This window comes from Neoarius graeffei, chromosome 1 (genome assembly GCF_027579695.1).
Source record: "Neoarius graeffei isolate fNeoGra1 chromosome 1, fNeoGra1.pri, whole genome shotgun sequence".
Classification (NCBI taxonomy): Eukaryota; Metazoa; Chordata; class Actinopteri; order Siluriformes; family Ariidae; genus Neoarius; species Neoarius graeffei.
The window spans coordinates 48,740,810-48,754,350 of record NC_083569.1 but is presented as its reverse complement, the minus strand read 5'-3'; the positions used below and the strand labels follow the sequence as shown (position 1 = coordinate 48,754,350).

The 13,541-nt window shown below is 40.5% G+C and overlaps 1 protein-coding gene across 1 annotated transcript; it reads left to right on the top strand.

The window, feature by feature from the left end:
• Positions 1-2,482: 2,482 nt before the first annotated feature.
• LOC132893894 (delta-type opioid receptor-like) lies at positions 2,483-12,856 on the top strand. Its single transcript, XM_060933062.1, has 2 exons — positions 2,483-2,840; positions 12,324-12,856. Exons 1-2 carry the CDS (start codon positions 2,498-2,500, stop codon positions 12,854-12,856), a joined length of 876 nt encoding a protein of 291 aa, XP_060789045.1. The 5' UTR covers positions 2,483-2,497.
• Positions 12,857-13,541: the final 685 nt, after the last annotated feature.

The window sequence follows — 13,541 nt, the reverse complement described above, 5'->3', positions numbered from 1 at the left end:
TTCTAATTGCAGAGGGGACAAATGACCTGCTGAACCTAGTTGTTCTTATTTTTCTTTGTAGTAATCTCCCCTTACCACATTATAGTAGTATAATAATTAGGATGAAGCCATCAGCAACTTGGTTTCATCTTCCTGCTTTATTGGGTTTGATAAGCCAAATGAGAAACACAACTAGACTTGGAGAGATGATTTGGCACTTCTCAGCTTGTACATGTGCACTTCATCTCACTGGATCATGTTCCAGCACCTACCAAGACACTATCTTTTACAACCCCGATTCCAAAATAGTTGGGACAAAGTCCAAATTGTAAATAAAAATGGAATGCAATAATTTACAAATCTCAAAAACTGATATTGTATTCACAATAGAACATAGACAACATATCAAATGTCGAAAGTGAGACATTTTGAAATTTCATGTCAAATATTGGCTCATTTGAAATTTCATGACAGCAACACATCTCAAAAAACTTGGGACAGGGGCAATAAGAGGCTGGAAAAGTTAAAGGTACAAAAAAGGAACAGCTGGAGGACCAAATTGCAACTCATTAGGTCAATTGGCAATAGGTCAGTAACATGACTGGGTATAAAAAGAGCATCTTGGAGTGGCAGCGGCTCTCAGAAGTAAAGATGGGAAGAGGATCACCAATCCCCCTAATTCTGCGCCGACAAATAGTGGAGCAATATCAGAAAGGAGTTCGACAGTGTAAAATTGCAAAGAGTTTGAACATATCATCATCTACAGTGCATATCATCATCAAAAGATTCAGAGAATCTGGAAGAATCTCTGTGCGTAAGGGTCAAGGCCGGAAAACCATACTGGGTGCCCGTGATCTTCGGGCCCTTAGACGGCACTGCATCACATACAGGCATGCTTCTGTATTGGAAATCACAAAATGGGCTCAGGAATATTTCCAGAGAACATTATCTGTGAACACAATTCACTGTGCCATCCGCCGTTGCCAGCTAAAACTCTATAGTTCAAAGAAGAAGCCGTATCTAAACATGATCCAGAAGCGCAGACATCTTCTCTGGGCCAAGGCTCATTTAAAATGGACTATGATAAAGTGGAAAACTGTTCTGTGGTCAGACGAATCAAAATTTGAAGTTCTTTATGGAAATCAGGGACGCCGTGCCATTCGGACTAAAGAGGAGAAGGACGACCCAAGTTGTTATCAGCGCTCAGTTCAGAAGCCTGCATCTCTGATGGTATGGGGTTGCATTAGTGCATGTGGTATGGGCAGCTTACACATCTGGAAAGACCCCATTGATGCTGAAAGGTATATCCAGGTTCTAGAGCAACATATGTTCCCATCCAGATGACGTCTCTTTCAGGGAAGACCTTGCATTTTCCAACATGACAATGCCAAACCACATACTGCATCAATTACAGCATCATGGCTGCGTAGAAGAAGGGTCCGGGTACTGAACTGGCCAGCCTGCAGTCCAGATCTTTCACCCATAGAAAACATTTGGCGCATCATAAAACGGAAGATACGACAAAAAAGACCTAAGACAGTTGAGCAACTAGAATCCTACATTAGACAAGAATGGGTTAACATTCCTATCCCTAAACTTGAGCAACTTGTCTCCTCAGTCCCCAGACGTTTACAGACTGTTGTAAAGAGAAAAGGGGATGTCTCACAGTGGTAAACATGGCCTTGTCCCAACTTTTTTGAGATGTGTTGTTGTCATGAAATTTAAAATCACCTAATTTTTCTCTTTAAATGATACATTTTCTCAGTTTAAACATTTGATATGTCATCTATGTTCTATTCTGAATAAAATATGGAATTTTGAAACTTCCACATCATTGCATTCCGTTTTTATTTACAATTTGTACTTTGTCCCAACTTTTTTGGAATCGGGGTTGTAAATTAACTCCTGTTAAATAAGTGAAGTGTTTTGACTGCTACTAAATAATCCAGTCTACCCAGTAGATTACATTTGTGATGCCTTGTAAACATCCTAAAAGCCCTTCCTCTGTCATTGCATGGCATCTTTGTTAGTGATGAGAGAAAATTAATGAGTGGTAAGAAAAAAAGAAGCCACAAACAGATGCATCTGTCACTTGAAGATCTAATCAAGGGCCTTGTTTCTCGCTTAGTCTCTATTTGTTACACTCAAACCCTCCTGTCTCCTAATTGCTGTGATATATTTATCCATTTAGAGACTTCAAATCAATCACTTTGCTCTCTCTGCTTCTTTTAGAAGGTGCTAAAGTATCCGTACGTGAAAAAAAGTGCCAAAGAAATGAGAATATAGAAATAACTTATGTAGAAATGTATAAAATAAAAACTTGATATTTTACTCAGTATTTACAGTGTATAACATGAGTTTTGCAGCATGTTATTGGTTGACACTCAGAATCATTGGAAAGATTGTTTTGAACATTGCATTCAATTAGTGCTGAGAATTTCTGGTAAGCCATTATTTGCCATTATTCCGATTATCGCTTCTTTCTTCTCTTGTTGTGCTTCTCCTTAGATACACCAAAATGAAGACGGCAACCAACATCTACATCTTCAACCTGGCTTTGGCTGATGCTTTGGTTACCACCACAATGCCATTTCAGAGTGCAGACTACTTGTTGAACTCCTGGCCATTTGGTGAAATAGTATGCAAAGTCTTCATCTCCATTGACTACTACAACATGTTTACCAGCATTTTCACACTAACCATGATGAGCGTGGATCGATATGTGGCTGTGTGCCATCCAGTCAAGGCGCTCGATTTCCGTACACCACTCATGGCTAAGACCATCAATGTGGGCATATGGGTACTGTCCTCAGCAGCAGGAGTGCCAGCTATGGTGCTGGGGGGAACACAAACCAGTAATGGTGAGTTGAGCTAAAATGACAGTAGGCCAGGGTTAAGCTTTCAAGTAACTCAACCAAGTAAAATACCAACCAAGTTTAGATTTGGTTCTTTTACTTGGGCCAGATTGATTATTAGTGATGCCACTATGTTCTAACAGAATGGGAGATTAATATTAGGCTTGACAGCGCACCGCTGCGCTGATGAACCTCCGATACGTTTGTATGGGAGAACAGTATGTTTTCGTTTGGCCTTTAAAGACATTTAAAAGTGTTTAATCTACATAAAACTAGTGTCAATTCAAGAAAAAATAACATTTACGGAGTACTGTATATGGTTAATTTTGTGCGGCGTTGTGATGAGCTTTTACTTTAAGTGTTTTTTAACGCTGTGTAATGCAATACACCAAATTCACGGGCGCCGCTATCTTGGGGCTTTTAGTGGTATTCGTCACTGGTCCATGTGTTTTGCACTGAGTTCTATATAAAATCTGGAGAGCTCATAGCCTATTTCCCACTGTAGAGACGAGTGAAGCCATCTGGCCACCATTTTACCACTTGCATCGCGTCTATTTGGCTTATGTGTTAAACCCTCGTATCTGGTCAAATTTGCCCCAAGAAAAGTATCTCCTGATGTTTTTTTTCCTTTCATTACCTCCTCTTATTTTCTCAACTTTACCCACATTTCTCACATATCTTTATAGCGCTCCCCTTCACTGTTATTGTATTTTTTTCCTTTTCTAGTTCAGTCTCTGATCATTTTTTGAACGGCTCTTATACAAGTATAATTATTTCAACAGAGATTATTTCAGTTTTTCTCTTATAGAGTGTATCTTTCTCTCTTGTGTATTTCTTCTTCCTTCCTTCCTTCCTTCCTTCCTATCTATCTATCTATCTATCTATCTATCTATCTATCTATCTATCTATCTATCTATCTATCTATCTATCTATCTATCTATCTATCTATCTATCTATCTACTGTATCATACCAACACAAAGGCTGTACAGTACTTCCTTTTTGTTTAGGACAGTTGTTGAAACAGGATTATTTTCTCATGCTTTTTCATGTCTTAACAGTATTTATTGGTCATATTGGTCGCAAGCTGCATGAATATGTGACAGGCCAATAAATACTGTTAACTGCAAAACATATGCACACCCCTTCTAATGCACAACATGGGTCAAAAATGACCTGCATTCATTTTCCAGGTTATTTCATGCTGACTGAGTTTTTCTTTGCTCTATCTTTTGAAATCAATTTATTTTATGATTGAATATTCGAAGTATTCTTTAAATATCTTGTTTTTAATTACCACAAATAATTAATTTAATTTTTTCTTTCCTACTTTATGAACAAAAATACTTTTTTATATTACTACACATGGATCATCCAAGTGTGATTTAAAATTAAATGTCTTAATACTACAATAATAATTTGTTTCAAGTAATTACTTTAGCAGTGAATGGGGCCAGTTATTTATTTATTAACTATGTAGTTAGCTAAGCCAACTACAATAAAATTAGCTAACTAAAGTAGAATATGTCAACAGCTCGGTAGCTAATAGTAATTACTTGTAACTTTCTGACGAGTAATCTACTCACTCTCAAGGTAACCTAAACATCATCAATTTTTTTCTAAGGTAATGTTAGAACAATTGAAAAACATTACTTGCATGTATGAGATGGGCAAAGGGCGCTGTGCTGTGCTGAGCTGTGAAATGTCTGACACAAGCACAATCCACAGTTCCCACCAAACGCTGTAGTAAATGCATGCGGGTCGGTTCTGACCCATGTGTGTAAACTTGATGTAGAATTACAAAAGCTGTGCTTGTTCATAACTTAAGAAAGGAAAAATAAAAATGATGATTTGTGCTAAACAAAAACAAGATATTTGCTGCATATTTGGAAAAGTAAATGACAAAATTAATTTATTTCAAAAGTATATCATAGAAACACTCAGCCATGCATGAAATAACCTGGAAAATGAATGCAGGTCCTTTTTGACCCATGTTGTGCATTAGAAGGGTAGTGATACAAAAAGGGGTTTTATTCAAAAAGTAAGAAAGGAAAAAATAAAATAAGGATGTATGATGATCAAAAACAAGTTAATTGAGGAATACCTTGAATACTGAATGATGGAATTAATTTATTTCAAAGATATAGAAGATAAAAACTCAGCCGGGTCACTTTTGACCCATGTTTTGCATCAAAGGATTAAGACATGACTGTGAGAATGAAGTGAAAATGGCAAATAACATGAGAAAATAATCCTGTTTCAACAACTGTCCTAAACAGAAAGGACGTATTGTACAGCCTTTATGTTGGATTGATTGATTGATTGATTGATTGATTGATTGATTGATTGATTGATTGATTGATTGATTGATTGATTGATTGATTTTGAGAGAGAGAGAGGAAGGAAGAACTAAATGAAAGAGAAAGATACACTGTATAAGAGAAAAACTGAAATAATCTCCCTAAAAATAATTATAGTCGTAAAAGAGCTGTTCAAAAAATTATCAGAGACTGAACTGGAATCGGGAAAAAAAAAACAGTGAAGGGGAGCACTATAAAGATAGGAAAGGAATGGGGGTAAAGATGAGAAAATAAGAGGCGGTAATGAAAGGAAAAAAAGTCAAGATATACTCTTCTTGGGGCAAGTTTGATAGGATACGAGAGTTTAACACACAAGGGTTTAACAAGTGAAGCCATCTGGCCACCATCTTACCACTCGTATCACGTGTATTTGGCTTATGTGCTAACACGCGATGCGAGTGGTAAGATGGCAGCCAGATGGCTTCACTCTGACGAGCCAATGGACTCTCTAGATTTTATGTAGAGCTCAGTGGTGTTTTGTTGTTGTTGTTTCCAGCTTGCTGATTGTTGATTCAATTAGCTTGAAACTCATGATTCCCACCTACTGGTCGTGTATCTCATGTTGACTTGATTTTCCAATAAAATCAGCTGAACACTTTGCTGTCTAGTGCCCGTGAAAGATCAGATCACTGAGGAAAATTTTGTATCCTTCCTAAAAATCAATGATTTTCCTAATTTTTTTCATTGAGAAAAAATGAGAAGGTGAAATATCAGTAATACTGTTTTAAAGAGAATTAATAAAAGTTTGACCTTGTTATACACAGCACATTCAAGCACCACCATCATTAATCATGCTTGGTGTCCACAATTTAAAGTGAAGATACCCACTAAATTCTGGCTTTTATGTTTAAACACAAAGGATGGACCAATTTCACTGATGTATTACTTTTAAACCTTCTAGGTGCATAATTGTGATCTACAAGAAGAAGCCTTTATCTGTCATTCTTACCCTGATACTCAAAATTCTAAATCTCTCTTTATTTTTGGCTTTTTGGTCTGTTAATTTCTGATTGAGGTTTTATCTCATCTCATCTCATTATCTCTAGCCGTTTTATCCTGTTCTACAGGGTCGCAGGCAAGCTGGAGCCTATCCCAGCTGACTACGGGCGAAAGGCGGGGTACACCCTGGACAAGTCGCCAGGTCATCACAGGGCTGACACATAGACACAGACAACCATTCACACTCACATTCACACCTAGGGTCAATTTAGAGTCACCAGTTAACCTAACCTGCATGTCTTTGGACTGTGGGGGAAAACGGAGCATCCGGAGGAAACCCACGCAGATACGGGGAGAACATGCAAACTCCACACAGAAAGGCCCTCGCCGGCCACGGGGCTCGAACCCGGACCTTCTTGCTGTGAGGCGACAGCGCTAACCATTACACCACTGTGCCGCCCAGTGTTTGAAATATGCTATGTAATATATCAGTCCATATAAACTGTAGCCTGGGCAACACAGTGGTGTAGTGGTTAGCACTGTCGCCTCACAGCAAGAAGGTTCCGGGTTCGAACCTTGCGGCCAATAGGGGCTTTTCTGTGTGGAGTTTGCATGTTCTCCCCATGTCTGCGTGGGTTTCCTCCTGGTGCTCCAGTTTCCCCCACAGTTCAAAGACATGCAGATTGTACAATGGGGCCACTGTAATTGGTGCAAGCTGTAGTGGTTTCCAAGCCATAATATATGTACATATATAGATCTTGCTATTATATGTCAAAGCAATGAGCGTAAATGAGATTCGTTGAGGCCTGTGCGAGACATTGTAGGACGGAAGTAAAACACAGGGGCACCGCTAGGGGGGGAAGTTAGGACGATTCTAAGGGCCTGGCACTGACAGGGGGGCCTGTGAGGGATATTAAAGGAAAAGGCAACTTTTGTACAAAATCACCACAAATAGATAGATAAATATATAAAGTAATCGATCATGGAATTTATAGAGAAAGAACAGACAGCATAACAGATTCTTTTAACTTTTAATAATATGGGCTTGCGCTGAGCTCAGCGAAGATGCGTTCCGCCATATTGATCTACTGCGTGATGTCATGCGGCCCACCACTGAAAAGAACTCTTCAGTGCTTCATGGTAATAAGGTAAAAAACCGGTACAATCGCTTCTTCAAAGTTTCACCAAATGGTTTTATTTATGCAACTTAAAGCTCATAATACTGTATAACTTTGGTTGAGTAAAAACACGGAGCAAAAACATGGCTGAATCCTGAATAACTCCTATTTGGATTTGTCCTACCAAGCCTACTGCGCATGCGTGAAGCGGCTCGGCTCGGTTTTCTGTTAGAATTTGGTAAAGAAAAAAATCTCATCTCATTATCTCTAGCCGCTTTATCCTGTTCTACAGGGTCGCAGGCAAGCTGGAGCCTATCCCAGCTGACTATGGGCGAAAGGCGGGGTACACCCTGGACAAGTCACCAGGTCATCGCAGGGCTGACACATAGACACAGACAACCATTCACACTCACATTCACACCCACGGTCAATTTAGAGTCACCAGTTAACCTAACCTGCATGTCTTTGGACTGTGGGGGAAACCGGAGCACCCAGAGGAAACCCACGCGGACATGGGGAGAACATGCAAACTCCGCACAGAAAGGCCCTCGCCGGCCACGGGGCTCGAACCCGGACCTTCTTGCTGTGAGGCGACAGCGCTAACCACTACACCACCGTGCCGCCAAAGAAAAAAATAAATAAATATTATTTACCAGCTTACCGGGTCCATGAACATAAATCTGACAGCTGACAAGGTCGGGATATAAACGAATCGAATACAAGCCACCCGCCGGGACTCCTAATCACAGTGATCTGCTTGTAAACACTGTTTTCATGGGCCCAGTGATGTCACAGATCAGAGGGAGGCGCATTAACGAAAGATTCTGATTGGTTTATAGTTGCCCACAATCTCAAAATGGCTGCCTCCTCCAACTTCGACTCCTCTGTGTCAATTCATGATTTCAAAGTTAAAAATATTTTTTCATGTTCGATATATAATGGAAATAATTAACGGAATTGATTACGTATATGTTTTTCTCCTATTACACACCTGGTTTTGTACAAAAGTTGCCTTTTCCTTTAATATTATTTTAATAGTATTGCCTTGTGTAAGTTTTTGAAATAAAATATTTCATTTCATCTGTTAAAATATGCAAATTATACATGGTTATGATTTGCTATCGCATTTTCCTTGAATTATTTATGATATTGTCATTTCACCCCTCCTCCCCTTTTAGTAATGGTACAGTGTGATTGTGGGCGGGGACAGTGAACTGTGTAGCTCCGTGTGTGCATAGCGCCGCTATTAGCGCAGCTCACAGCAGCTGGCGGTTTCTCTCCGTGTGCAACAGAAGTGAACGTTCTAGAAGTTGCTAAGTAGGAGCAGGTGTGATGGTGGTGAGATAAATTATGAAGTCCGGATATCAAAAACGGAAGGAGAAGCAGCAGAAAGCTGAAAGGGAAAAAAGGGTCGATAATTGGTGACCCAGTTTTTCCCAGAGAAAGCTAGCTTATAGAGTGCTCCGAGATGATGCTAAAAATAGTAACACTGCGGTTTGCGCGGCCATCTTGGAAGTCACTCGCTCCAGAGTGCTCATAGAGTACACATCATAGAGTACACATTCACCGATTCGTTTCCGCGTTAGAGGGCTTAGAAGCTTGGATTTTTTAAGAATTTAGACATCTGAAGTGATGGAGCACTACTGTGAAAGTTTGGATAAGCAGGCACGGGAGCGTTGTGCTGAGAAGGTACGTTTCATTGGGAATGTAGATCCATACACTGTCAGTGAGAAGGAATGGAAAGCTGACCCCAGCTTGTTGCCGCATGTGACATACATCGATCTTGTGAACTATCTAGTGTTTCACCCAAGTCCATTTTTTTGAACTAAAGCATGTGTACATAAACATTACAAGGCCTAGATCTTAAATGCCATTTGATGCAACAATGCACTGCAGTAGACATAAGCTACCTAATGTGACAAATATATCCATTAATCATTGCTGAAAGTACATAGAAAAGATAATAGTTTGTATCACATTTATTTTAGTAACTATGAAATTCAAGACAATTTAACCTACCTGTCACAAAGTGATCAGAACAAATCCGGATACAGTCAAGTTGTCCTAAATTTGATCGGTTGATGGCAGCCAGCCACTGTCGTCTCCTCCGCTCGCTTTTCTCCTGTGCTGCAATTCCCGGGTTAGTCACGACTTTAGGGAGTCTGTGGAAGCTTTTGCCACCCTTTTCCCCCCGGCTACTACAGCCAACAATGACACACGTATTCGGCATTGTCACCCCTTTTTGCTTCGCTGAACAACAACAATGCACTGACACAGCGACCTTTGACTTCCAATATGGCCACCGCTGGGTTCGCGCTGGCCTCGAAGCACTCTATTATTCACTGACACTCGATGCCATTACAGCATGCTAGCTAATGATAGGCTAGCAGATTTCATTTTAACTGAGTTGGAATATCAAGACAACACTTTTCAATAAGCAGTGCAGTGTCATTTTATTTAAATACTTCACGTTTATTGCTGGCGGCACGGTGGTGTAGTGGTTAGCGCTGTCGCCTCACAGCAAGAAGGTCCTGGGTTCGAGCCCCGGGGCCGGCGAGGGCCTTTCTGTGTGGAGTTTGCATGTTCTCCCCGTGTCCACGTGGGTTTCCTCCGGGTGCTCCGGTTTCCCCCACAGTCCAAAGGCATGCAGGTTAGGTTAACTGGTGACTCTAAATTGACCGTAGGTGTGAGTGTGAATGGTTGTCTGTGTCTATGTGTCAGCCCTGTGATGACCTGGCGACTTGTCCAGGGTGTACCCCGCCTTTCGCCCGTAGTCAGCTGGGATAGGCTCCAGCTTGCCTGCGACCCTGTACAACAGGATAAAGCGGCTAGAGATAATGAGATGAGATGAGATGTTTATTGCCATGGAAGATCAGATGAATGTAATGTAGAAGGTCTGCACGGAACTAGCTAAACTTGTGCAGTAAACTAGCCTACTGGGCTAATACGTGAGGTAAAATATTAGGCTCGCCTACATGATACTGGTGCTAATAACTGGTTTCAAAACTAATGAGGTGCCCTCAACATACACAGAATCAGAATAGGACCCCAGCCCTCAACCCAAATCCTAGGAGAAGGAGGTGAGCAATACAATCCATGAATAAAGGATTTAGGGTTAAAAACTATTTTAATTGCTAGGCTACAGTAAGCAGCATTAGACTATTAAAACTTACATTAAAATGAAAAGACTTACATTAAAATGAAAAGACTTTTTTATGAACAACTATTCTTAGGTAACTTAGTATGGAGTTCATTCAGTCAAAATGTTCATGTGTTAAATCTCGCTGGGGTACACGCTGCAGGATCAAGTGAGGAAGTGTCAGCTTTTTTTGGCTTCATCAATTGTCTTTACAAATTTGTAAGTGCCAGTCCAGAACGATGGGCCATATACAAAGAAACTACCGGCTGCTCTCTCCACAGCTTGTCTGACACTCGCTGGAGTGCAAGAATTGATGCTGTTAAACCAGCAACAGTCTATTCAGTCTAATTCTGACAGTTCTGCATTTAAAATGCTCATATACCAAAAAACTGTATCACCCAAACTTGCGAGGCAGCTGATCACATGGATAGTAAAGTAGAAGTGCCAGCCAAAAACAGACTTCAAATTCAGTTGCTTGCGCTTGAAAATTTTACGGGGGGGCCCTAAATTGTAATCTTCCATAGGGCCCAAGATTTCTAGCGGCGCCCCTGGTAAAACATACAGCGGAAATCAAAGTGACCAACATCTGCCAACGTTGTCAAAAGACGCGCATGCCCTCTTTCGAATGCTGATGTAATCAAGCTGGAAGTTTTGTTTGTTTTGATAGCAGTCAGGAAAGTTTATAATAATAATAATAATAATAATAATAATAAGTTAAATTTATATAGTGCCTTTCAAAAAACCCAAGGACACTTTACAATTATAAACAAAAGAAAAAAAAATAGATAATAAATAAATAAATAAATAAATAAAAAGTAAAAAGTCCACCAAGTAGGGGTCAGGATATAATTCCCGTGGTGTAGCAGCCACAGTCCCACCAAAAGGCGCACTAAAACAAGTCCCACATCTCCAGCACCGCCGCCGTGACGCCGCCAGCAACATCGCTCGAACACCACGCCATGGATCCACAAAGCAAGCAGAGAAGCACCGCCATGCAGAGCGCTGGTGTGTTCCAAACCGCCTGCACAGCCGCCACGACACCACCGAGCAACATCGCTCGGAACATCACGCCGAGCGTTAAAGTGCAGAGCGCTGGACAACCACGATGTAAAATGAGCAACGAGCTCACTGTAGTCCACAGCTGGGAGCGCAGGCATCGCCCATGGCGAACCAAGGCCTGGAGGGAACCGATGCCCAAAACACTCAAACAAACATCAAACTACACAAACACACAGAAAAAAAAATAGAAAAAGAAATAAAATAAAATAAAGAAGCTCCGGTGAGAAGCGGCAGCCAGAACGTGCACGACGTACTCTCAACTGGAAACGGAAACGAAAAAAAAAGTTTGAAAAAAGTAGTTAGTAATCATCATTTAAATTCGTTTATGTGCAATATTTCGTTTGGAAAACAGTTTTCAAAATGGTGGCACTGACACCTGGCTGACGCTTCACGTTTTGAAGTCTCGCACAAGTCTCATGAAGATCGGGCAGATAAGTGACGCCTGCCGTGGACCAAACGAACTAAATTTAACATGGCTAAAAACCGAATAGGCCGATAAGTATAATATTTTATTGCAATTAGTTGCCAATATGAGTCACGATATAAGGTTACTAAAACCAAAAACGTAATTGAATAACATGTAATTTAAGAAATAAAGCAAGTTTAAAAATGACTTCAGTTCTCCTTTAACCATCCAAATGAATCACTGAAGAATATATTTTTTTACAAGGGTATGGTGTTATGCAAGTTTCATGTTGATGATTTTGATGAATGTGTGAACTTTGAACTGGTTACACATTATATGAAGCAAAACTGTTAGCTATGATCATTCCAGGTTGCTGCATATTATGGCAACTATTAATAACCTTCTGATCTAAAAATCTATTTCTGAACCAATTATGTGACCTCTTCAATTTCCTTCCTTTTTTCTTGCAGGCACCACAGAGTGCGCCCTGCAGTTTCCTGACCCTTATGAGTACTGGGACACTCTAATGAAGATCTGTGTGTTTGTCTTTGCTTTTGTTGCCCCTGTCCTCATCATTAGCGTCTGCTACTCTCTCATGCTTCTTCGACTGCGTAGTGTCCGCTTACTTTCTGGTTCTCGAGAGAAAGACCGCAACCTTCGTCGCATCACTCGTTTGGTCCTAGTGGTTGTGGCAGCTTTTATCATTTGCTGGACCCCTATTCATATCTTCATTATTCTCAAAGCTGTAGTGGCCATTCCTGAGACCACACCACTAATGGCTGCTTATTTTCTGTGTGTTGCTCTTGGTTACACCAACAGCAGTCTCAACCCTATTCTCTATGCATATCTAGATGAGAATTTTAAGAGGTGCTTTAAGGACTTCTGTTCGCCAGCAAGGCGAAAGGGAGATAGAGGAGTTGGAGGGAGCAGACTAGGGAGAATTGCATCCAGGCAGTTACCTCAGGCTGCAGAATGTACCCCAAGGACAGCAAAGCCAGCATGACTAGCCGTGGAATTGTCCTTCATCACACAATCTGGAAAGGAGGACTCCAATACAATGGGGCTGACGCAGGTCTCTTCTGCACTCTGATCATAATTTAGGATACAGTTTTGGTGTGAATGTTGGCGTGACTGTGTCACTCGAAGAGAGCACCGTGACAAGACTAGCTATATTACATCCTGAATATACGGTAGTGTGATGATGTGAGAGCCTACTGAAGTCTGCTGAGAATTTTACCATCAACTCCCAGTAATTGCTTTGCTTTGGTGTAATCGATATATACATACAACCCCGATTCCAAAAAAGTTGGGACAACATACAAATTGTAAATAAAAATGGAATGCAATAATTTACAAATCTCAAAAACTGATATTGTATTCACAATAGAACATAGACAACATATCAAATGTCGAAAGTGAGACATTTTGAAATTTTATGCCAAATATTGGCTCATTTGAAATTTCATGACAGCAACACATCTCAAAAAAGTTGGAACAGGGGCAATAAGAGGCTGGAAAAGTTAAAGGTACAAAAAAGGAACAGCTGGAGGACCAAATTGCAACTCATTAGGTCAACTGGCAATAGGTCATTAACATGACTGGGTATAAAAAGAGCATCTTGGAGTGGCAGCGGCTCTCAGAAGTAAAGATGGGAAGAGGATCACCAATCCCCGTAATTCTGCACCGAC

Coding starts and splice junctions, on each gene's coding strand:
- LOC132893894 (XM_060933062.1), top strand. CDS start 2,498: ATGAAGACGGCAACCAACATCTACATCTTCAACCTGGCTTTGGCTGAT. Junction 2,841..12,323: donor GGGAACACAAACCAGTAATG/GTGAGTTGAGCT, acceptor TTTTTCTTGCAG/GCACCACAGAGTGCGCCCTG.